The 22530-nt window shown below is 45.8% G+C and overlaps 1 protein-coding gene across 6 annotated transcripts in view; it reads left to right on the forward strand.

The window, feature by feature from the left end:
• The window catches only part of UROS (uroporphyrinogen III synthase), a 426340-nt gene that overhangs the window by 97826 nt on the left and 305984 nt on the right, over positions 1-22530 (forward strand). For all 6 annotated transcript variants that reach the window (XM_085606248.1, XM_085606250.1, XM_085606246.1 and 3 more), the window contains one exon: positions 18962-19058. In XM_085606248.1, the coding sequence (XP_085462374.1) occupies positions 18962-19058 (97 nt within the window). The remainder of the gene's footprint in view (positions 1-18961; positions 19059-22530) is intronic.

Raw genomic sequence — 22530 nt, forward strand, 5'->3', positions numbered from 1 at the left:
AAGGTGATGGTAAATAGGGTGGTATCACGAGAATTCCACTTGGGACGAGGGGCAAGGCAGGAATGTTCCCCCCCCGCTCTATGCCCTGGCGGTTGAGCCCCTGGGAAACTGGTTCCATTGCAACGCACAGTTGAGAGGTCTCCATTGGGACGAGGATTGGGGGGATGTCGTTTTCCTTAATGCGGACAACATGCTCATTTGTGTAACAGATCCACAACTGGAGATGCTATACATATTCAGGGAATTCATAGGGGTCCACACTAATTGGCATACATCAGTAGCATACCCACTTACGCCCTGGCAACCCCCGACAGGATGGGGGAACATTTTACAGTGGACACAAAAGGGTTCACATACTTGCGAGTGTACATCACTCAAGACCAGTCAGTCTTTATGTGTAGAAACTTGGATGGGTTCTAGAGAAGTACAAGACAGATGTGGAACACTGGAGGTATCTCCCCTTTCCTTAATGGGTCAGGAGGTCTTGTTTAAAATGATTCCAACCCCCACTTCCTCTATATGTTGCAAACACACCTAACAAGATCCTGGGCTCCTTTTTCTGGGGATTGATAGCATCACGAGATCCCTGCTATGGGTTGAAGGCACCCTAGAACTGCACTACATACGCTGACAAGGCCCCCATGCAACATTTGTATAGCTTTACCAAACCTAAAACTTTACTACTGGGCCTCTCACCTCCTGATCGTTAACGATTGGGCAGTCAAGGATCAGCATGAGCCCTCAGTGTAAGCGGACAAGACAGCCATGTCACCCAGGCGGTATCCCAGGAATCTTTAAGGTGCCATTACACTGAGTTGGACACCAACCCTAAGTCCACAGTTATCAAAATATGGAAGGTGGCAATTAAAGAACTAGGGTGGGAAAAAAAACTCATATTGAAAACACCACTTTGGGACTTGACTCTGCTGGCAGACCTAGTGACACTGGACGGCTTAAAGGAATGGGGAATATGGGTATATTTAAACTTAGGGAAATATGGAGTCCTGAGGGACTTCTTCTATCTGACATACTCCAACGACAATAAGAGCTGACAAAAGCCCAGTGGTTTCGTTGCCTACAACTTAAACTTGCACTTAGTGGGTATAGACCCTGTGTAGACCTGATTGTTGATAAAGAACCCTTTTAGACTCTGTTGTAGATGAATTCCCCCTGGAGGGCAGAGTACTGTTAGCCCATCTACACAAACTTGCAATATCCCAAATATACAGGACACTAATCACCAACACATATGACACCTTGGCGAAACCTCAAATGCAAATGGGAGACTAACCTGAAGGATGGGGACTGGGGTGAGGCCTGTTGGTACTCCAGGTAGGCGGTGATTAGAGCAGACTTTCGAATCATACAACTTAAAATACTCCATAGAACCCACTGCACTAGAACACGTCCGTATAAAATGGGGAGAATAGCCACTAATACCTGTTCACGGGGGATGTCAAACACCAGGTTTCCTGATTCACATCCTCTGGAGTTGCCCGAGGATCCAGGAGTGCAGGGATAGAGCTCCGCCACAGATATCCAGAGTCCTGAAAGAGTCATTAAAGCTTACTCCACAGTTGACTACCCTGGTGATCTGAAGTAATTAAACCCTTTTTCAAGCACGCCTTGCTTTTCTGCTACCTTACTTTAATGGTGGTCAGAGGGACATTATTCGATTGTGGGGCACAGGAACACTTCGGAGGGTGGCCTGTTGGGCACGCAATATGGACTGGTGTTTGAGTATCAATGATATACCGGGCATGAGATTTCCCCCAAAAGTACTCCAGAATATGGGGGCCATGGGGCAAATTCAGGGACACCTCCTGAGGACATTGTACATCTAGTAGGGTGCACAGCGCCCTGCACGAGTACTTTAAGACATTGGTTTGCCGATGCACCTCCTGTGACCCGGGGCCTGGGCTGCCTGTGCCTGACCATGAAATGGACTAATGTGATGTCCGGTGGTGCCCTGACATGAATGTATGACATTACAACACAAACATTTACTACGCATGCCTTTACAACGCAGTTATTACATCGCAACATCCATTTCAACGCATGATTTTACAACGCATTTTTAGAAACTACATTTACAACGCATGTCACTACAACGCATACCATAACAATGCATACCATTACAACGCATATTACTTTTGGGGCAACAGAAGGGTAAGTGTTGGATAGTGTAGGGGTAAAAATTACTATTCCCACTCCAGTGAGTGCAACAGTAGGGTAAGTATTGGATAGTGTAGGGGTAAAATTACTATTCCTACTCCAGTGAGTGCAGCAGTAGGGTAAGTGTTGGATAGTGCAGGGTTAAAAATTACTATTCCCCATTACTTCCCTTATAATGCGTTGTAAAGGTATGCATTATAGTGACATGCGTTGTAGTGATATGCGTTGTAATGACATGCGTTGTAGTGACATGCAGTGTAATAGCTGTGTTGTGATAGCATGCGATGTAATGGATGTCGTGTTGTAATGACTGCGTTGTAAAGGCAGTGCAGTGTAATGACTGCGTTGTAAAGGTTGTTTCCCCCTGACATGTATATGGTAACTGTCCCTATATGCATGTGCTAATATGTACCCGCCCTAGAGAACACCATGTTTTTGTATTATGGATTACCACTGCAGGTTGAAAATAAATAAAAAGATTTTAAACAAATCTCAACATTTGGTAACTTTGGTAATTTGCATATCTCAGCGTCCAGCTTGGGTGCTGATTCATACAGTTATGACACAAACACAAAAACACTACACACAAGAATGCAACAAATGCATTAGTGGTCTCTTTTAGTTAGGGGGATCAAATGCATTTTGACGATACAGACCAGTATTTCGATAAAACACAAGAATAGTGTGCTCACACGTAGTGACACACCTCACAGCACATAGTGAAGGTGAAAATGAGGGTAATAGCAGAGCTTTAGTATCTCATCTTGAATCAGTAATGAGTGCTACTTCATGGGAACGCATTAGGGGCATACCCCTGTAGGCACTTACTAGTATGATCAAGGTAGAAAGATAAAAACACATATGCGAGAAGAGGTCAGGATCCCTGCGTCAGGTAACATGCACTATCAAGAATTACCTGGGTCAGTAGTCCATTTTTTTTACTCATGCCATCAATGATTCTACATCTTATTTTCACCTGTTTTCTGCCCCACCGTGACATTCATGAAAACTAGAGACCCGGGATAACTGCATAAATTACACCATTTTATTTTCACTTAATGCCACAATATTTAAAAATGCAATGTCCTCATATTTAGGTACCGGTAAACCCCAGAATTCTCCTCCACCATACAGTCCTGCTTTGCCACACTCCTCCTGAGAAAAACAGTGCTGATCATATGTGGATGGGCAAACCTCATCGCCAGTGTCAGTTAAGAGCAGGAAAAAGTTTTGAGGCAGCACGGGGGACAATTAAAACAAGCATTTACAATGCAATGGTCTCGGCATTGTTAAAGTTAGAGCTATTGGCACTGCTCATGACATTATTTTTGTTTATGTTTTTGTTTTTAAAACATTTAAAGAAACGGCATTGTTATTTTCAATGTCAATAGCTTAATCGCTCTCAAATGCGAGACCTATTGCATTTGCACCCACACACAGAGCCACACACACAAAGCCACCCACACACACAGAGCCACCCACACAGAGCCACCTACACAGAGCTATTCACATAGAGCTACCTGCACACAAATAGAGCCACCCACACAGAGCCACCTACACACACACACACACACACACACACACACACACAGAGTTACCCACCCACAGACAGAGCCACCCACGCATAGAGCCACCTACCAAAAAAGCCACCCACACAGAGGCACACACACACACACACACACACACACACACACACACACACACACAGCCTACCACACACACACACACACACACACAGATCTTAGAGTGGCTATTGAGGAAATCATGGACTAAAGACGTGAAAGACTAAAGGCAAAAGCAGCACAGGTTGCGGTGACGCTCCTCCCAGACGGGAAACAACCTTTACAACGCAACTATTACATCGCACTACACTTACAAAGCAGGCATTACAACGGAACAACCTTTACAACGCATGGCACTACAACGCATACCATTACAACGCATACCATTACAACGCATGACACTACATCGCATGTCACTACAACGCAGGCATTACAACGCATACCATTACAATGCATACCATTGGAGTTAGAATAGTAATTTTTAACCCCTACACTATCCAACACTTACCCTACTGAGGGACATCTGTGTCACTGCCCCATGGCAGCAGCTCTAAAAGAAAAGAGCGGAAGTGAAAGCACAGCGAGGCCAACAAAGGGAGGGGCAGGGTTGCTTAATGTATCGGGGAGGAGATGGGGGGGCTATTCTTTCACTGAGCACAACTGTGCCTTGGCTGGGGTTTACGTCGAATGACGCGGCTCGGGAGTAAAGACAAAAAAGACAACGGGAGGAGGAGGGAGTAAAGACAACACAGACAACCGGAGGGACAGGAGTAAAGACAACACGGAAAACACGATGGGTAGGGGGGTACAGGAGTAAAGACAACACAAACAACGGGAGGGGGCAGGAAGAAATTGAACACAGACAATGGGAGGTGGGGGTCTGGAAAGGCAACACAAACTACCGCGGGGAGGGGGCCGGAGCAAAGTGAACACGGATAACGGGAGGGAGCAAAGTAAACAGGGACAGATTGCGCAACAGGAAAGTTACTATGTAAGCTGAGGCATGATGCCATTTAGCTGTTACCCGGAAGCATGTTAAAGGGCCAGTTAGGTGGTGAAGTCAACAATCCAGTGACATCTCGCAAACTATTTTCTCTTAAAGCTCAGTGCACCCCTCTGAAGCAAGGCGCCCTGGGCCGGGGCCCAGCTTGCACATGGCCAGACACGGCTCTTTTGTCACACTTGGCATGGGAACATTGCCAGCTGTTGAAGGGTGCATTCCTGCTCAGGCCTGAATCCAAGTGATGCGGAGAGGGACAGAGGAGCACAGACAGGCTCTGAAGATGAAACCACACCTCTGTCTCCGAGGGACATCTAGGCACGGCTCTTGTGTCACACTTGGCATGGGACCCTTGCCATCTGTTGCAGGGTGCATTCCTGCTCAGGCCTGAACCCAAGTGATGCGGAGAGGGACAGAGCAGCACAGACAGGCTCTGAAGATGAAACCACGCCTCTATCTCCGAGGGACATCTGTGTCACTGCCCCAGGGCAGCAGCTCTAAACGAAAAGAGCGGAAGTGAAAGCACAGCAAGGCCAACAACGGGAGGGGCAGGGTTGCTTAATGGATCGGGGAGGAGATGGGGGGGGGGGGGGGGGGCTATTCTTTCACTGAGCACAACTGTGCCTTTGCTGGGGTTTACGTCGAATGACGCAGCTCGGGAGCAAACACAAACAATCCTCACAAAGGTACCTTTCTGTGCACTACCACCGCCATGTACATTTGTAGCCACATCATTGACACCGCAACCAACTCTCGGTCTGGTCAGCAACAGGAAATGCATCAGAGAGCACGGAACGTTAAATAAAAAAAAATGCATACCACACGTTAATAAAATAATCGTAATCTCCCCCAAAAAACATTAAGTTAAAGACACTAGTACTAAATGCATTCCACGCGCAAGTGAAAGGCATGCAATAGTTAAAAAAAAAAGTGTGAGGAAAAAAACTCAGCACAGTTTGGCTCCTGCAGCCTCAGTAATGGCGCTGCTATCATGTTACACAGAGTGGCCAATAACTTTTCGGTCCATTAAATAAAGATGTAACAAATGCGTTTGACTTGGTGAAATATTTTTTTTTAAAGTGGCGGGCGGAAGCAGGGATGCCAGAAAGCAAACAGGGAAAGGCTATGTATATATCAGCGCCGGGAGGATAACTGGGGCGAGTTGAGAAGAGAAGGGGACAGTTTTAAAGAACAGCAAGAACTAAGGGAAACAAGGCAGAGCAAAAGGCAAGCACACCAAAAGAGCGGAAGTGAAAGCACAGCGAGGCCAACAAAGGGAGGGGCAGGGTTGCTTAATGGATCGGGGAGGAGATGGGGGGGCTATTCTTTCACTGAGCACAACTGTGCCTTGGCCAGGGTTGCCAGATTTTTTCACAACTTTCAAGCCCAAAAGCAACGAAACGGTAGCCCAAAGTAGCAAAAAGTAGCCCAATTTTGCCACTCCATTAACTTACGTGTAGCCTGCCTACAACATTCACAAATATACTTCTATTTCAAGGATTATATGTTTACCTCCCATATTAATCAGATAACTTACATTTTGTACACTGAAATCAAAGTTGGTCTGTCAGGAAAACTGTCACTCACTTGATATCGCATGGTGTGGAGCAAGCCGGCCCAAAATATTCTGGGTTCAATTTGGGGGACTGCAAGTGCGGAAACGTTCTTCTTGGGAAAGGTGCTCTTCAGCTTGCATACTCACGTCAGGCCCCCCAATAGGCCAATGCTTCATGTTTTTTTACACTTGTTTGAATTCTCCCAAAGCAATGCTGAACATCTCTTTACATACGCAAATTACGTATGTTTCGTACTTTTTGGTACTCATCAGAAGAGAGCAGTTCGAGGCATGGGGTGCAGGGCTTGCTGCTTGATGTTCCCATGAGCTGATACCTGATAAAGTGCAAGTGCATTCTGCAGACTCACACAAGCGCCATCTCCTGTTTTTTGCGAGGCAACAGTATGGTAGATCCTTGTTCAGACAGTGGAAAGTTCAATTGTGCCAAAGAGTTCTTCTGGGCCAGGCACTGGCAAGATAAGCAGCAGCCCATAGCCTTTTGTGATTCTGAATGCTGTCAATCATGACTGCCAGGCCAATAGCTGTGCGGATTGACAGGCAAGGGGGTTAACAAATATAGGGATTTTAATAAAGAGCCTGAGAACAGCAGTAGATTTGCAGAATCATGATAAAAAAATGTACATACTTTCTTGCACGTGCATAATTTGCCACCTGCGTGTGAGTGTGTGTATACACACACATTATATATATATATATATATATATATATATATATATATATATATATATATATATATATATGTTCGTCATTGAAACCTGTCAGGTGTTCAGGCAAGAGTGCACATACATTAACTGGTTAAATAAATGCAGAAATACACACATTTCATCGGAATTTCGCAAAACCTAAAATAAATATGGATAAATACAGGTAAAATTTGCAAAAATTACACATGGATAAATACAGACAGACATGACACAAATATAAATACCATAAAACCAGGAGCCCTAATTATAAGGCACTGGACAACTGGTATCTACAGCCATATAAATCATGAGCACACAATTCATTTGCCCACAAATACAACCCTTCTAAAACAAAACAACAACTGCCATGAAAACAATATTAAGAAACCCACTCCCAAGGAAGATAGGCGTCTAATTTGGGCAGAGACCCCTCTGTTGAAACATCAAACAGAGGCCGGCGGAGCACTGATGTGCAATTGCTTGGCATTGGTGGTAAACACTCTGGCAGCTTCTTTGGATAAGGAAAACTGCCCTTGCTTGACATTGGTACTTAAGACTGTGGAATACTTTAGACATGGAATGGGTTTCAAAAACAGCCACTATTATCAATAGAGCCTGAATCCATATGTCCCCCTTGGCTTGATTACCCAGCCAAATATTACATAACTATAAAGTAATTTAACTACTTCATTATTCTTGTCTTTTATGCTATTAGGGACGGTGGGAATTCAGATATTATGACCTTTAACAGGATGCATTTTGTAACTGACTGCATGAACCACGCGGTGTGGTACAATCTTGTCATCTATAGAAATGTATGGTTCATCATGCAGTTTGAATGAACACCAAATAGTAATAATAATTTTTAAAAACTAAGTTGCACCAAGATGCACACCCAGGAGGAAGACTACAGGCAATGGTGGGACCATGTGAAATAATGTAAAGGTGGCACTGGGATAACTGTGCTCATGTCAAGGACACGTTGGGTCATATTCAGCTTCCGGAAGGTTTGTTAGCAGTGAAGGAGACTGCTTCCTGTTCATGAAAATCTGAACAGCTTCAAGGAACAAATTCCTGGTTCGCTCCATGCCTTCTATTCACATTCAGAATGTTACTTTTGCTCTTCCCTCCTATCCTGTAAGGCTGTGCTGCTCTTGGGGTAACTGCACTGCCGAGTGCAGGTCCACTACACTGAGCACCACTGGTCCACTCTCAGGCCACGTCTCTGCTGTTCCACCACCTAGAACAGTAGGTGAGACAGATAACCCAGTAGGTTGAGTGCTTGTGGACAATAATGTGTACTCTGCAAGCCCGCATTCAGGCAGGTCCACATCAACTCTTTAGGTTCATGAAAAGCTTACCCTTGTTTTTTTGATAATAGCACCTCTTAATGATTCAGTTTGTCGTGTGCATTGCGCACTCATACTATCTATATAAAATGTCTTGTCCCAAGAGGCACTTCTACAAAGGAATCTTTTCTACAGCTATTTAGCAAAATTAAAAAGTTTGTTAGGTAGTGGGCCATATGAATACTTTTTTACGTGTCTTCTGGAACCCCAGGTAAGAAGAAAGAAAACAAGGGCTGTTTCAAAAGCTATCATGATAGATAGATACCCATGTCACCAGTATCACTTCCCGAAACAGACCAATGTCTTAGGCCATCTGCTTTACAAGTGTACCCGTTTATCCATTTGTGGTAAAAAAAAAAAAAAAACACACGCAACCACCGAGGTGGTTATCAGTGACAGCTACTATTTGGTCTTCTATGGAGTCTGTCACATCTTCCCCTGAAGGATGGAGCTGGCAGGTGGAAGAACAAATGGCATTGCATAATAATTTACAGGGCCACAGGCTGCTGGAGGAAGCCAAGAATATAATCTGCCAGGCCTTGTTAGTGGAGGAAAGGAGGGAAATACACCTTAGATAATAAGTGAATATGAGGATTGTATTACGATGATGGATTCTTTCACCATTTATGCTAGTTGCAACACAATGGGAAATTAAAACAATAACTACAAAAAAATAATACTAACCGGAACAAAAAACAACATCAACAACATTAATTTAGAATTTACATGACTGCTACGCTCTTAGCGAGCTGTTTACATTTTATCCAGTCTTGTCCAGTTTGGGCGGAACACTTGGCTACTGAGATGCTGCCATTTTGGGGAAGAACACTTTTTTAAAAAATGGCCCTGCGCTCTGTCATATTAGTAGGCAGTATAGTTTAATAGTGATTGATCTGGAGAAACACAAACTTAAAATTTACAACTTAATACCATGATTGGGGGTTCTCTTTAATAATCATTATTGATTTCTATCCAAATGAACACGTTTTGCAACATTAGGATAATCAAAGGCTTGGGGGAAAAAACATAAAGCTCTAGTTCATAAATTGCAGTTTGTATGCAGCTCTAAGAATAAAGTTAATAGCTCACGGTTCTTTGTTAGGATGTTAACTTACAAACTTCAAGTAGCAAAAGGATCTTACTGACAAAAGCAGTAACCCACTGACCTATTTTCAATATGTGCACTCTGTGATGGGCATGGTACATTTGCTTTTCAGCAGGCACATTAACCCTCTGCGCTGTCTTTCCATGAGTCAAAACTTCCACTAGATAAAACTCTGATCTCGCTCTAAGAAGAAGTTTATTCACCAGAGTGGTTATGACATTTTTATTATTGCCGAAAATTGCTGTAGGCCAGGTAGGAGGCAGCAAGTGTTTTTAAACCATAATTTACAACGCCCCCTCAAAGTCAGCACCCGTTGCAGTCACACCTGTCGCACCGCCCTAGGTCACTGAGGTCACAGGGGTCCTGTGACCTCAGAGACATAGTCACTGTTGCTCTAGGGTCTGCTACTTCGTAGGCCTGCCCGCAGGACTTGAGGTGAACATCAGTATGGATTATGGTGGCCAGGCCTTCAAGGTGAACCCACACTGGCCACTGCTGGGGTCCACCTGCTGGTGCTGAGACACCAGGGCTTCTCCGGTTTTGCGCGGCCCGATAAGGTCTAGCATGGGAGTGGGCTCCCTCCGGAGAGTGGTCTGAGGGATTGTTAATTAAGGCTGAACCTGGTTCCCTAGTTCTAAATTCGGCAGCTCTGCCCCCAGTGCTACATCCGCTCCCTCACTGAACTGAACGCCATACTGCCCCCCTGAGAGAAACGCACACTGCCCCCCTGAGAGAAACTCACACTGCCCTCAACTACAATCCAATGTGACCTGCTATAAACAACTGGATGCGACTCAATTCATATTACACACTAGGCAAGAGCAATATGTTATCTAAAAGAAATAGTAACAACACCCTGGAAAAAGCAAACACTCGTAGGGAATGAAAGATTAAATAAAGCATGTGAAATGTAAGCAGGAACAACATGGTGAACTTAACGGTTTTACATTTATGCAGAAATCAACTAGTATTTTTGCCTGAAAACTACAGGGCCCAGAAAGGATCCATTTCAATGTCCCCTGCTCACAAAACGTAAGCAGTATGGTTTACAAATACCACGGGGCATATTATCAAGGAACGGCGATAATGTTATCGCCGTTACTTGCTAATATGGCCCCACATTCGTGAACACAAAGCCGCCCTACACATTTTGTATTGCAGTAACTCCAGGTTTGACGCACTTCGCCAGGGGGGGCGGGGAACAGCGCTTCACTGGCAAACTCGGTAAAATGACGCTAATGTTTTTGTGGTTTGAATAAAAAATCTGCCCACTTTAAGAACACTCCGTCTTCCTTCTTTATTTCATTATTGATTTCATATTTTGAAGCATTTTATTTCCGAGGCTGCTGCAGGATCGGACATTTGAAACGCAAATGCACGGTTTTTCCCTCACCTTTCTGAAGCATGGAGCACAATGGCAGGCAGAGAGAGGGTGATGCAAGTGTTGTGCACCCTGGCAGGTTGCTGGCAGTGCGTACACCCCCCCCCCCCCCCCCTGGCAGCCCGGGCTGAAACTGCTTGTTAATGGGGCTTTGTTGGTTTTTCACCCCTCTTAGAGCCCCTGCATCGCCACTCTAACAATTGCTGGAAGAATTCACGTTACACAATACCAAGCCCGAGGCGGGAGACTAGCCTTGAAATCGGTAGTCTCCCGCCTGAATCGGGAGGGTTGACATGTATGGAATCTATACAAATAAAGTAGGGGCACGCTGTGCCCTGCCTATCCCGCCCACTTTGACCACTGGCACGCATACATTTAAAATGTCACACCTGCCTCACCTTTAAACTTGCTGGGGACCGCCGCCGGTGCAATCTGCAGAGTTCACAGGAGAGGAGGGGCTGGGGCCGGGAGTAGCAGCTGACTGCAGGGCAGGCTGAGGCTGCTACGAGTCGAAGTCCCTCGTAGTCGCAGGCTCAGCTCCGAAGTTGGAAAGGAGGAAGGGGGGGGGGGGATCCCAAAGATAAAGGGCAAAGGTATGGGGCGGGCCAGTACCCTACCTGACGCGCCCACCACAACACCACTGAGTAAATAATCTGACCCACGATTGGGTCACAGGAACCCCAGGGCAGGTCAGCACACTCTTGGGGGCAGGTCGGGAAGTCGCTGCTGGTATAGCAGGACCCTCATTGGAAGCAGCTTCCCGCCTGCAAAGATATACGGCCCTGCAGGTGTTAATTGTGGGCAGGGGCCGCAGGGCACAGACACCTAAAGGTCAAAAAGGGGTGTGATGAGGAAGGCAACCATCGGCTGCAGCGTGGGCGGGGCGGCGCCGCACAAAGCTTTGAATCCGCCGCACACTCGGCGGATTCTAGCCCAAATTTCGGGAGCCCGCCCAACACGATTTTTTCTCGCACAATCGGGCAAAATATCGCCCAATTGTGCGAGAAATAGCCCAATCTGGCAACCCTGGCCTTGGCTGGGGTTTACGTCGAATGACGCGGCTCGGGAGTAAAGACAAACCAGTAACAATCTCTAAACACACGTCCATATTTTCGCAATGCTGGCTGCAACACAAGGTCCATTTAGGTGGTATCATGTCCTGCATTGTCACCTAATGTTACTGGCTGCATTATATATTTTGATGTAATGACAGAAGAAGTAAAATACCAGTAGCAGCACACTAAGCTAAGCATGGATTTTAAGTTTGCGTGTCACGCCCTTAATTAAATCGGTTACGCCCCTTTGAGAACCCCCTCCCCCTTCAGTTTTGAAGCCCTGGTGCTCTGGCATAAGCAGATGCTGCCGAGATCTATGTTATGTGTAACCTGCGGGTCACAGTGTTGAATCTTTGTTTGATAGGGAATCGTTTCTTGGAGCTTTGAATACCTAATGGCGCTCAAATCCTTAGCACTTACTTTCGACTTCAGAAGCCTGAAAGGCTGAGACAACTTTTCGGGGAGAGCGACCTATCTGCTGGTAACAAATATAGCGCTTCATGGAGCGCTCCACTCCAGTTCTCGCTGAGCTGTCTTATCAGCACTCTCCAAAGTGCTCATATCAGGCGATCCTGTTCCTCTTTCTTTCTTACCAGGACATGACCTAGCAATAACCAACTCCACTCTGCCACTCGAGAAGCCGACATTGATGACACAGGCAAGCGCCTGGAAATTGACTCAATATGCTTTAGGTGGACTGCACTGTTGGACACAACATGCCAGAATGCAACAGCCTGGTGAAGCCTCTTGAACTACAGCAGTGGCTTTAATCATGGGGATCTGTCTGGCAAAGATCTTCTTCTGCCAGAAGATGTGGGTGCCAGGGGCCTTTCTTGGCTTAGAAAAGGGGTGGCTATGTGTGGGTCAACCACCTAAAAAATGTAGGGGTCTTTTTGCGGATGACCTCCAGACACCTCCTCATGTGGTCCCTGCCATCCAGTTTTGCCATCAGCACATCCCTTTCAGCTTTGGGAGTTTTAGGGGTTGCTTTGCTGTAATCTGTTTTTTTATTACTTGTTTTCAATTGCATGGTTGATAATTTTCTTCTCCTTTAACTGTAGTATTTGGGGGGGGGGGGGGGGGGCATTTGTTGGCAATGCAGCTCACATCTGAAACAATTTTGTATGATTGGCTATTTTCATCTTGAGCCTCCAGTGGGGCATTTGGGCGCCTTGAAAATATTTTGGTTGAGGGTGGACGCTGCCACTACTGTTTCTGGCCTGCATTTGGCTGGGGGCTCCATTGTTTGAGCTCTTTCGGGTTGTGAGGGATGCGATCTGTGCTGGGGAATCAATTATTGGTCTGGTTGTCCAGCCCATCTCTTTTCCTGGAGCTCGGGGGTCCTACTGGGGTGGGATACTTCCTGCATGGTTGTTTTAGATTATTATCTGAGCGGGTCTGAAGAACCAACATGTTGGTGGCCCTTCAGACTACCAGGGAGAGCTCTGATTTGGTTTCTGGGGATGTTGGGAGGACCTGGGCAAGAGTCAGATATTGAGCTCTGCGTCGGGGTGGTTAGGATGAATATGTCTATCTCTGAGTACTCTGTAAGGGGGGGACATTAATATATGCCAGGAACTGTAACTTGCTGTTTGTTGAAGTAGTTGCTTGGCAGCCATTCATTTTACAGTTTTGCAAAATGTTCTTGTTAATAGATACGGCGAGAGATGTTTATCACCAACAAATGAATTCAGCCTCAGGTCAGTTCCTGTGTTGGCTGGTTGATGCTTGGGGCTCCACGCGGCACTTCCGGGGCCCCATTCTTATGTTACAGTGCTACAAAGTTATAAAATCCGAAGGACAGCTCAGCTATAGAGCGCGTTTCTTCAGTGGAATGTGACCTGCAGATCACGCTGTCGAATAGCTGCAAGTCCACTGCGGCCTGTCATCCTTCCAAGGTTGAAAAACGTAGTATTACCCAGCTAGATATTAATAACTTTCTAAGAGACGGTAAATGAAGGGCAGAATTCAAATAAATCACCCCCTCCCCCTCCAGACACACACACATACAGGTGCAGCTTGGGTGATGACAATAATACAACATTCAGGGTAGACCCTGAAAGTGCCAAGAGCGAGTTAAACGAGGCAACGCGCATTTCAAAGAAGTAAACACACGTGTCTGTACGCGTGTAAAAAAGCCGTATGTGGACTCCGGCCGCCAGGCAGGTGGACGACAAGCTGGCATCTGTAAGAGCGGCCCCTCTGCTATCACAGCTCGGCGAAGTGCGAGACTTGCCTCTATCATCGGATAAACGGAGATTAGAAACCTTTGTGGGGTTTCCTCATTAAAGCCCGGGGTGCCGGGGGCGGAGGGACCGGGGGCGGTCAGCTGCAGCCTTGACAGACATGCGGCAGCACCGGGCCACTTCAGTCCCACCCCTCTCAGTCTCCTTCCTTCCGAGTGAGACTGACCTTTCCCCAGCCCTACCCGCCCATTTCCACCAGATTTCGTTGTTGGTATGGGGTGTTTGGATTTATACTGATAGCTGAGATAAAAGCGTCTGTGACTGACAGATAGCCCGTCTTTGCAGATGTGACGCACTAGATTAAAGAGACATAAGGTGGAATCGACTACGCCGTCTTGGTATTCGCCTCCCCACCCCCTATATTCGAAGCACTGACAGGCCGCATGTTTCTAAATAAACATGACGTTTGGCCCCGGCACCTATTGTTGAACAAAATAAGCACGGTGTACAGCGCGACATCCAGCCAGTCCATAAACACAATGCCAAATGTAAAATTGGAAGACCCTGAAAGTAAATTGTTATTAGCTAAAAGGTCAAGGTAGGTTTTCGAAGTAAGAAATCCAAAAGACCAACAGACAGCTATGAATTGCAGCTATATCTAGTTGTATCACATCTTGTAACTTTGAGGGGGAGAGAAATGGTATAAAGGCGTCTATTCTTGTCAGTTTTTTTTATCAACCCCTATAGCTACCTACGTGTTGTTTTCTGCCTGCAACATATAGTTTATTGTCTAAAGTCCTTATGCTTCCCAACATCTGGATGGAATACATCATTGCAGTTTGTCAAGTGGATTTTCCCACAAAAGTTCTCTCTAGAGCGGTTTCCCCAAACTTTGTACCCCAGAATCGGAGTCCCCGCGTGAAAAAAACAGCAAATGCTGTCTCGGTTCAACTCATTTGAATTTTGAAACTTAGCAGCATTCAAGCGCGTGCAAATACGTACAAGTTCAGATTTTAAGCAAACATGTAGGAGTGAATTGACTCAAATACTCCTTTCGGCGCCTACTGACTGGTAGATGAACAAATACATGTGCATAGTTAGGCACATGTATTTGTTGTATTCTGCGTTACCTCTCGGTACACTCTGCAGCTAGGGTGGGCGGGGCAAATGAAGCTGGCGCACGAGCCCTCCCAAATACTTTCACTGGCTAGGACGTGTCAAAGCAAAACGAAAGCACCATAACGCGAAGGAACAATCATAACTGAACTGTCTCCCCCCACGGACCACTGGACATCTCGAGTTCTTTAAAAAAACTGAAAAGGGAATGTCGTTGTTTTCGGTTCACCCCACCACCATCCCCCTGTCTCCTCCCCAGAACACGGACACTAATGTCTCGAGCTCCCCCTCCCCGTCTGCGGAGTACACAGTGTCAGACACGAGTCTGCGGAGAGCCCCACCCGCAGGATAAGGCAGAAGTGATAATTGGGCCCGCGAGCCCCTCGGCTGAAGAATGCCCCGCATTGTGCTCAGCGATAAGTCTCTAACGGGACAGAAGGTTGTTTATACTCAGATATCATTGTGTCCAGGTACAGGACAACTGCTGCATTCAAAACGCAATCGCTCGAAACATCCATCATTTAAAACCAAATTAAGTATATATATATACAGTAAATATGATTTGCTTCAAGCTGCTGAAGTGCTGGCAGTGACGAGCAAAAGGCAAGCACACCACCGCCTTTCTCCGAGGCAGAGCAGAAATGCCTCGGAGAAACGCAGTGTCCTTTTCGGATTCGGGGGCGTGTTTGTCTTTTCTCTCCTCCAGCCATTGGCTGGAGGAGAGAATGAGACTTTCTTTAAAAAACACGCCCCCCCATCCGAAAAGGACGGGGCCTAATCGGAGTGACTGACCTCTTCTCCAGTGGCTGGCCAGCATTTACGAGGCCAGCCAATGGAGAACAGGGGAGAAGAGGGGAGGGTTCAAGCCCCTCTTCTCCAAGTCATAAAATCTCCGACTTCCGGTTCTGCCTTTCGGCAGACCGGTAGTCCTCGACCTAAAAAGCATGATAGCAGCGCTGGATTGGACGGAGCGCGCTGGTTTTACACTCCCAAAGAGACTCGGAGCCTGTGCCTGTTTCTTTTCCATGCCGTAGGCTATAGCCTGGAGATATCAAAGTGTACATGACCGTTAGGCTAGCCAAACCGTCATGCGCACTTGCAGTGCCCTGTGCCCATCACTCCTGCTGCTGTCAGAGTATGGCCCCGCCCTCAAGACCCGACTCTGGCTGCAGCTCCGTCATGTAAAATGAAATGATAATAAGACTGCTTTATTATCATTTTATTTTACATGTTTTTATCTGCTGGCAGAGGCAGTGGGGCAACACTCCTTCGCCATAACGGAGGAGGCACCACTGCTCATCGCTTGTGGGGAGGCACCACTGCTCATCGCTTGTGGGAAGCCAGTGGTTTTTGACCCTGGGTTTCCCCTGCGGACAGATAAACCTGCAACTCGTGACATTTCCGTAAAGCAGACATCTAGGTTAATCCTGGGAAGTGTGGCTTGTATCGATTGCCTGTTTTCTAGCCAATAAGACCCAGCAAAACAATTTTAACTTACCAGTAAACACCAGAATGCAAAAGGCAAATATCAAACTGCCCTGCACAGTAGCATTTCCACTTGCAAGCAAGCATTTGCAAAGTCTATAAGTCTCGCATTTTGGGCATATTAGCTTTGCCAATGTTTTTAGCCATGCAGTACAGCATTGTGTAATTTTTGTAGCCAAGGGATCAACATGCATATTTGCGCCTACAAAATGAAAGTGTTTTTTTTTTTTTTTGGACCGTCGGACATGCATTGGTATATAAAAATAGAAGTAGAAAAGCGCTGTTTGAAAACACAGCGCGAAAGCCCTTAAGTAAAAAATAGAAACAGAATGTAACAAGCATTGCCATAGCCAATAGGTCTCGCCTTTGGGACCTTATAAGTATTTAATTATGCAGCACAATATCCTTGGTGCAACAACGTCAACTGTTGCATGGGTAAAAACTTATAAGGTCCCAAAGGCGAGACCTGTTGGCTATGTCAATGCTTGTTTCAATATCAAACTGACTCAGAGCAGGAGGCAGAAAGCACAAGAGAGAGAACAAAGGAATAAGGCAAAGAGATGAAAACGGGGACAAAGGGAAAAAGCAGAGATAAGAATTAACAGGAAAAAAGTGAGATAAATATGCAGGTAGTATAGGGTGGTGGAACTGGCATGAGGAGAAATCAAAAGTCTTTTATTTGGCATGCCTGGCATTTGGTAGGCTCGTAAAAAAACGTTGGGCCTTAGCAGTTATGTTTTTACAAAATAAGCATTGAGAAGGTGTTCGCAAAGCATGGGGTTAACACTATGTAAAGTTTCACTGTGGGTAATAAAATAATTCACTGACAATCATGATTCCTTATTTTTTTATTTTTTACAAATTTGCTTTATAAACTAACATAATGTGATATTAAATGTATCTGATGGAGAAGTGAAGTAAGAGTTTAAACAGGAACAACTATTTCTCAACGCAGAAGTAGTCGCATGTCAATTATGGGACAAGTTGATCCACTAATTGCTATTTAATTAGCATCACGTTTAATCTGTCACATGCAGTTTTAAGATGTGTTCTATTAAAACCGGCCTGAAATTACATGATTGCTACAAAAAAAATGCAAAACACAGAAGGCTGTAAAGCACACGTCGTATAGGGTGCAGAAAATAAGACACTCTAGGGTGTATCGGGGAAGTAATACAAAAACAGCAATAATCTAAAGCAATAAAAGAATGCACCCTTTTTTTTTCTCTACATACCACTGCAGAATTTTGCATTTTACATTTAAAACGTTCACTTCAGAAATAGTTGATACGGCCGCAGGGGACTTTTTAGTACTGTGCCCACACTCAGTTCGCTGGATGTCTGTTCTAAGGTGGAGGGCACGAGAGCATCATTGAAGATGCGCATCCATAAAAGGGACAGAAGGTAATTGAGGAAACAAAATGTCTGTTGTTAGAAGGCACCGAACATGATACCACTTGCCCACGCAGACACAGCAAGACACTGCAAACTTCATCAAGAACGGCAGAGGCTTCCAGTTTTCAATTTCACAACAAAGATAAATCTGAGTCCCGGATGTTTGTTTGTTTGTAAGAGACATTAACAATGGTGCACGGCAGGGAGAGATGAAGAGAGGGAGAGAAACAGCGAGCTAAAGCCAAGGAGAGACAGGCAGCGCCAGATAAAGCAAGAGACTGGAAGACATTGAGCCAAAAGGAAAGACACGACTAGAGCAAGCATCGTGCAATTAAAACAAGCAGTCTCTGCATGGTAACAGGGACCAGACACGCACAGGGTTTATTTTTGCTTAAACACATGCATGTTTTGCATTGGTTTGTTTTGCCACTCGTGCACATTTGGGGTTTACCTTACGGGAGTGAGCAGGGGCAGGGCCATAATTGCTAACAGATGGTGCCCCTGCTCGCTCCCGCAAGGGCAACGCCAAACGTGCACGCGTTGCAATACAAAGCAATGCAAAACATGCACGCGTTTAGGCAAAAGTGGTGATCGATTGCAAGAGGTTCCCTCCTAAGCAGCGCTTGCGCGCTGCGTAGGCGAGACCTAAAAAGGATGACTAAGTTGGGGGAGGGAGAGAAGCAATACAGCAGGGGGGAGAAGCAACATGGTTAAACAAGACGAGCTAAAGAGAGCAATGTGGCATGCGGGGAGAAGAAGCACTCGCAGGCAAGAAAGCGCAACACAAGTGCAGGTGTGGCGAGAGAGTAGCAGATAGAAACTAATCTTAGTATGCTTTGAGCTTTTAGTGTCTGTTATTTCCACAACCCATGTATACTTTGTGTGTTAAACAGATTACTCACCCCGAAGATTATGGTGGTCTCATTTTTACCAGCCCCAGAGCTGTTGAAGCTTTTAAGCTGTGCTTGGCAGAGAATGATAAAAATGAAGGTAAGTGCTCTAAAATCCTGACTTGTCCTAATTTTTGCAAAAGTATTAGCAAAGTCAATCTTTCTGGTATTGATTGCCCGACTTTTGGCTTTGTCAAAGCTTGTTTTGCTTTGCTTTGATGTTTAGGTCTCGCTCACAAGATAGTGAAAGATTTATTGTGAACTTACAGTGAGCTTGCAGCCCTCCCATTGCTTATCATTGGTTGGCTTTATTGGCACTCTAGTTTGCTTTCTTTTTTATTTGATAACTTGCTTTCCTCTTCTTGCTTTTGACCCTCCCTTGGAGTGTAGCCTCTTTAGGATGCCCTGATATGTGTGTTTCCTCTGCTAGAGGCCACTCTGTAATGTTTCTAATCTACATGTTCTCCTAGGGGCGAAGAGTACTGAGCCAGCTTATAGCTATTCACTTTTTTTGCCCATAGCAAACCCAGTGATGCGAACCTGTGGGCATCTTGTATTTCCTCAGCATTGTTTGGTAGAAACATTCTGCTAAATTCCTGTTGCTGTCTTCAAACTAATGACCGTTAACTTCCAAAACTTGACACCTTGTCATATTTCCATGTGAGATGCATAAATATGACTTCCACAACCTCACATTTGGGACAAAGTTACAGTACTGCCTGGGGGACAAAGTTACAGTCCTGTCTGGGTAAATTCTCCAGTTTTACTGTGTGATGTAGGAAGTTGAAATGTAGGAGTTTCAATCTGGCATTACGTGAAATCCCCTTTACTGAAGAGTATGTCATACTCCACTCTCTGTCAGTAATCTCTTCACGGAAGCTGTCTTCCCTTGCTTGTTTGCTTTTCATTGGTGACTTTTCGTATCTTCCTTACAAGTTTAATACATCGGAGATATGAAATGTTGACTCTAACCCAGCTGTAGGATTTCCTAAAGTGAACCCATAGGAAGTTGCGTATTAGAAAGTCAGCCGGAATTCCTCTGGCAATCCTCACCAACTTAGTATACTGAAGCAATTGACCGGAGCTGACCCCAAGAGCATTCTGCACTGCTTGGAAGGCTCTTCAGGAAACAAGTATCCTAATTTTTAACAGCCCACTACTGTGAAGCTTGCCACTGATATATCATGACCTATATGTTGAAATTGTTACAGGGCCAATATGTCCAGCTCCATTGCAGAAGGGTGCCCTAGGATTACTTTGACTGCCAATTTCCAAAGAGACACTCGGCTATCCAAATTGAGACCCATCTAGCGTATGCAGAGAATGTGACTTAGTATTCTGACCTCTCTACGTTTTTCTGAGTTTAGAGTCTTCTGTGATTTCGGTGAGGTGAGTTTCCTGCAAGAAGGCTATGCCCACATTATGTTTTTTAAGCAAAGCTAATGCCCTCTGTCGTTTCACAAAGCCATTGAAACCCCGTATGTTTCAAGTAATTATTTTAAACTGTCTACCCATGTGATAACAATAGTGCTATGGGAGGAGCCCTGTCATATCTAACAGTGTGAGGGAGGGAAGATCTGAACTCTTGCATGGTGAAGTTGCAGAACTTGTATGCAGTAATCGTCCGTGACATAGCGAGTCAGCAAGGTCCAAAAATGAATGGTTCATCCCACTCCAGGTAAATACTTGTATATATAGTGCGTTACCATATATAGTAATACTGACTCTTGTCTTCAATATGCAAGAGATCAAGCTTACTTTATGGCCGCCAACCAGCCAGAGCGGCCCTAGTGAACCTAAGAACGAGGACTGCACCCCACCTACTCTGCAACTCACTAGGGTCTACTTCAAAGGGGGAGTGAAACGTCTAGAAGAAACCAGTGATGCTGATAATCTGAGATCCATACAGAAAAATATATTAAATACCTGGACCCGGTGGGAATCATCTACCACCAGTATCCCTTGCACCCAATCTCATCCCTGACCTCCCAATGTTCAGTCCACTGAGGTATCCTGGCTCTGACTTGGTTCTCACCAGGTACTATCCCTGAGGTACCCACAGAGCTTGAACCCAGAGGCCGATTGTGCCATTCTCATGCACCACAAGCCTTCCAGAGCCACCTTAACTCATCCTCCTCCTTCTTCATGTGGCACTCCCATCAAAAGTTCCTTGAGTGTCCAGAATCCTTGCAGATGACTGAGAGGATCTCAATCTGTCCCAAGATTGCAGAAGAAGATTATGAAAGAAGTGGGATTTTCCCTCATGTACCTCTTGCAATTTAGCCGGGAAGAGTAGCATGTAGTTTAAGCTCAGGGCCCTAAGCTTTTTCTTCACTTGCTCAAAAGATTTTCTGAGCCACTGTAATCTTTGAGTGTAGCCTGGAAATAATTTGACGACTGCTCCCTTGTGTCTCAGCTGTGTTGCTTTTCTTGTGTGTTGCAGATTGAGATCTCTTTGCCAATAGTTCATTATTTTGGCGATGATAGCTTTGGGTGGAGCCCCAGAAGGAGGAGGGGCTAGAGAGCACCCTTGTGTGCTTTCTCCACAATAAAGCACTGAGGGAGATTCTAGTGGGTTTGAGAGTGGTCATAATCCATTTTTCCATACACTTCTTTGAAGTTTGTCCCTCTGCTCTTTCTGGATGTTCTATAAACTCGAGATTGTCCCTGCGCAATCTCCCTTCTGAATCCTCCTCTGTGGAGTCCAACTGATTCGTCACTTCTGACAGGGATTGAAGTTAGTTCTTCGGGGCATTTACGTCAGTATTTAACTCTTCCCCTGTCTTTTCAGTTTGGGGTGATCTTTCACTGACCTGCACATCGACCAGAAGAAGGTTGACCTCCAAGGATATGTCATTGATCTTTTTCTCTAGGGTTTGGCTGGATCTTCCAATTGGGCCAGAATTTGGGCCCCAGTGATGTCTCCCAGTGCTACAGAGGCAACCGAGTCAACATGGGCATCTACACCTATTTCTCAGTATACTGATCCATTTTAGTTTGCTGAGTCGTTCTGGGGCTTTCACCATGCTGATGTTATTATGGTGTGTCTGATCATCAGGCTATCACCTTGGACAAGAGGTGCTCCAGTAATACCCCCAGGTCAGTGAGGCCTCAATGAGTGGAGTTGAGAGCAGCATGTGCCCCCGGAGGAGGCTTGCACGTAGTTACTCCACCAGAAGCCAACTCGGGCTTCCAGTCCCAAATGTCTCCAGAGGTTTTTCAGACTTCAGAACCTCTACAGAGTTGTCCCGGAAAGTGGAGGGCATGTGCAACATGTAAAAGAGGCACAGCACAGGCACAAGTCCAGCTCTGATGGGCCCACCCACTTACACCCTCCGCTGTCAGTGTGCAGGGAACCACCCAGTCCCCTACCTGCAACAGCAAGTGATTATTGGGAGACCAAGGGTGGAGGCAGCATCAAGGAGTAGGCCAGACCAGGTAAACGCTGGAGGAGAATCCCCGAGGTGCCACAGGGCCTAGGAGCAGTAGGACCCCCAGATCCTGGCTGGATGCTCTCATGCAAGTAGCACTGCTCCCAGCAGGCTCGGGCTGCTCAGACCGCCACCTCCTGG

This window comes from Triturus cristatus, chromosome 1_2 (genome assembly GCF_964204655.1).
Source record: "Triturus cristatus chromosome 1_2, aTriCri1.1, whole genome shotgun sequence".
Lineage (NCBI taxonomy): Eukaryota > Metazoa > Chordata > Amphibia > Caudata > Salamandridae > Triturus > Triturus cristatus.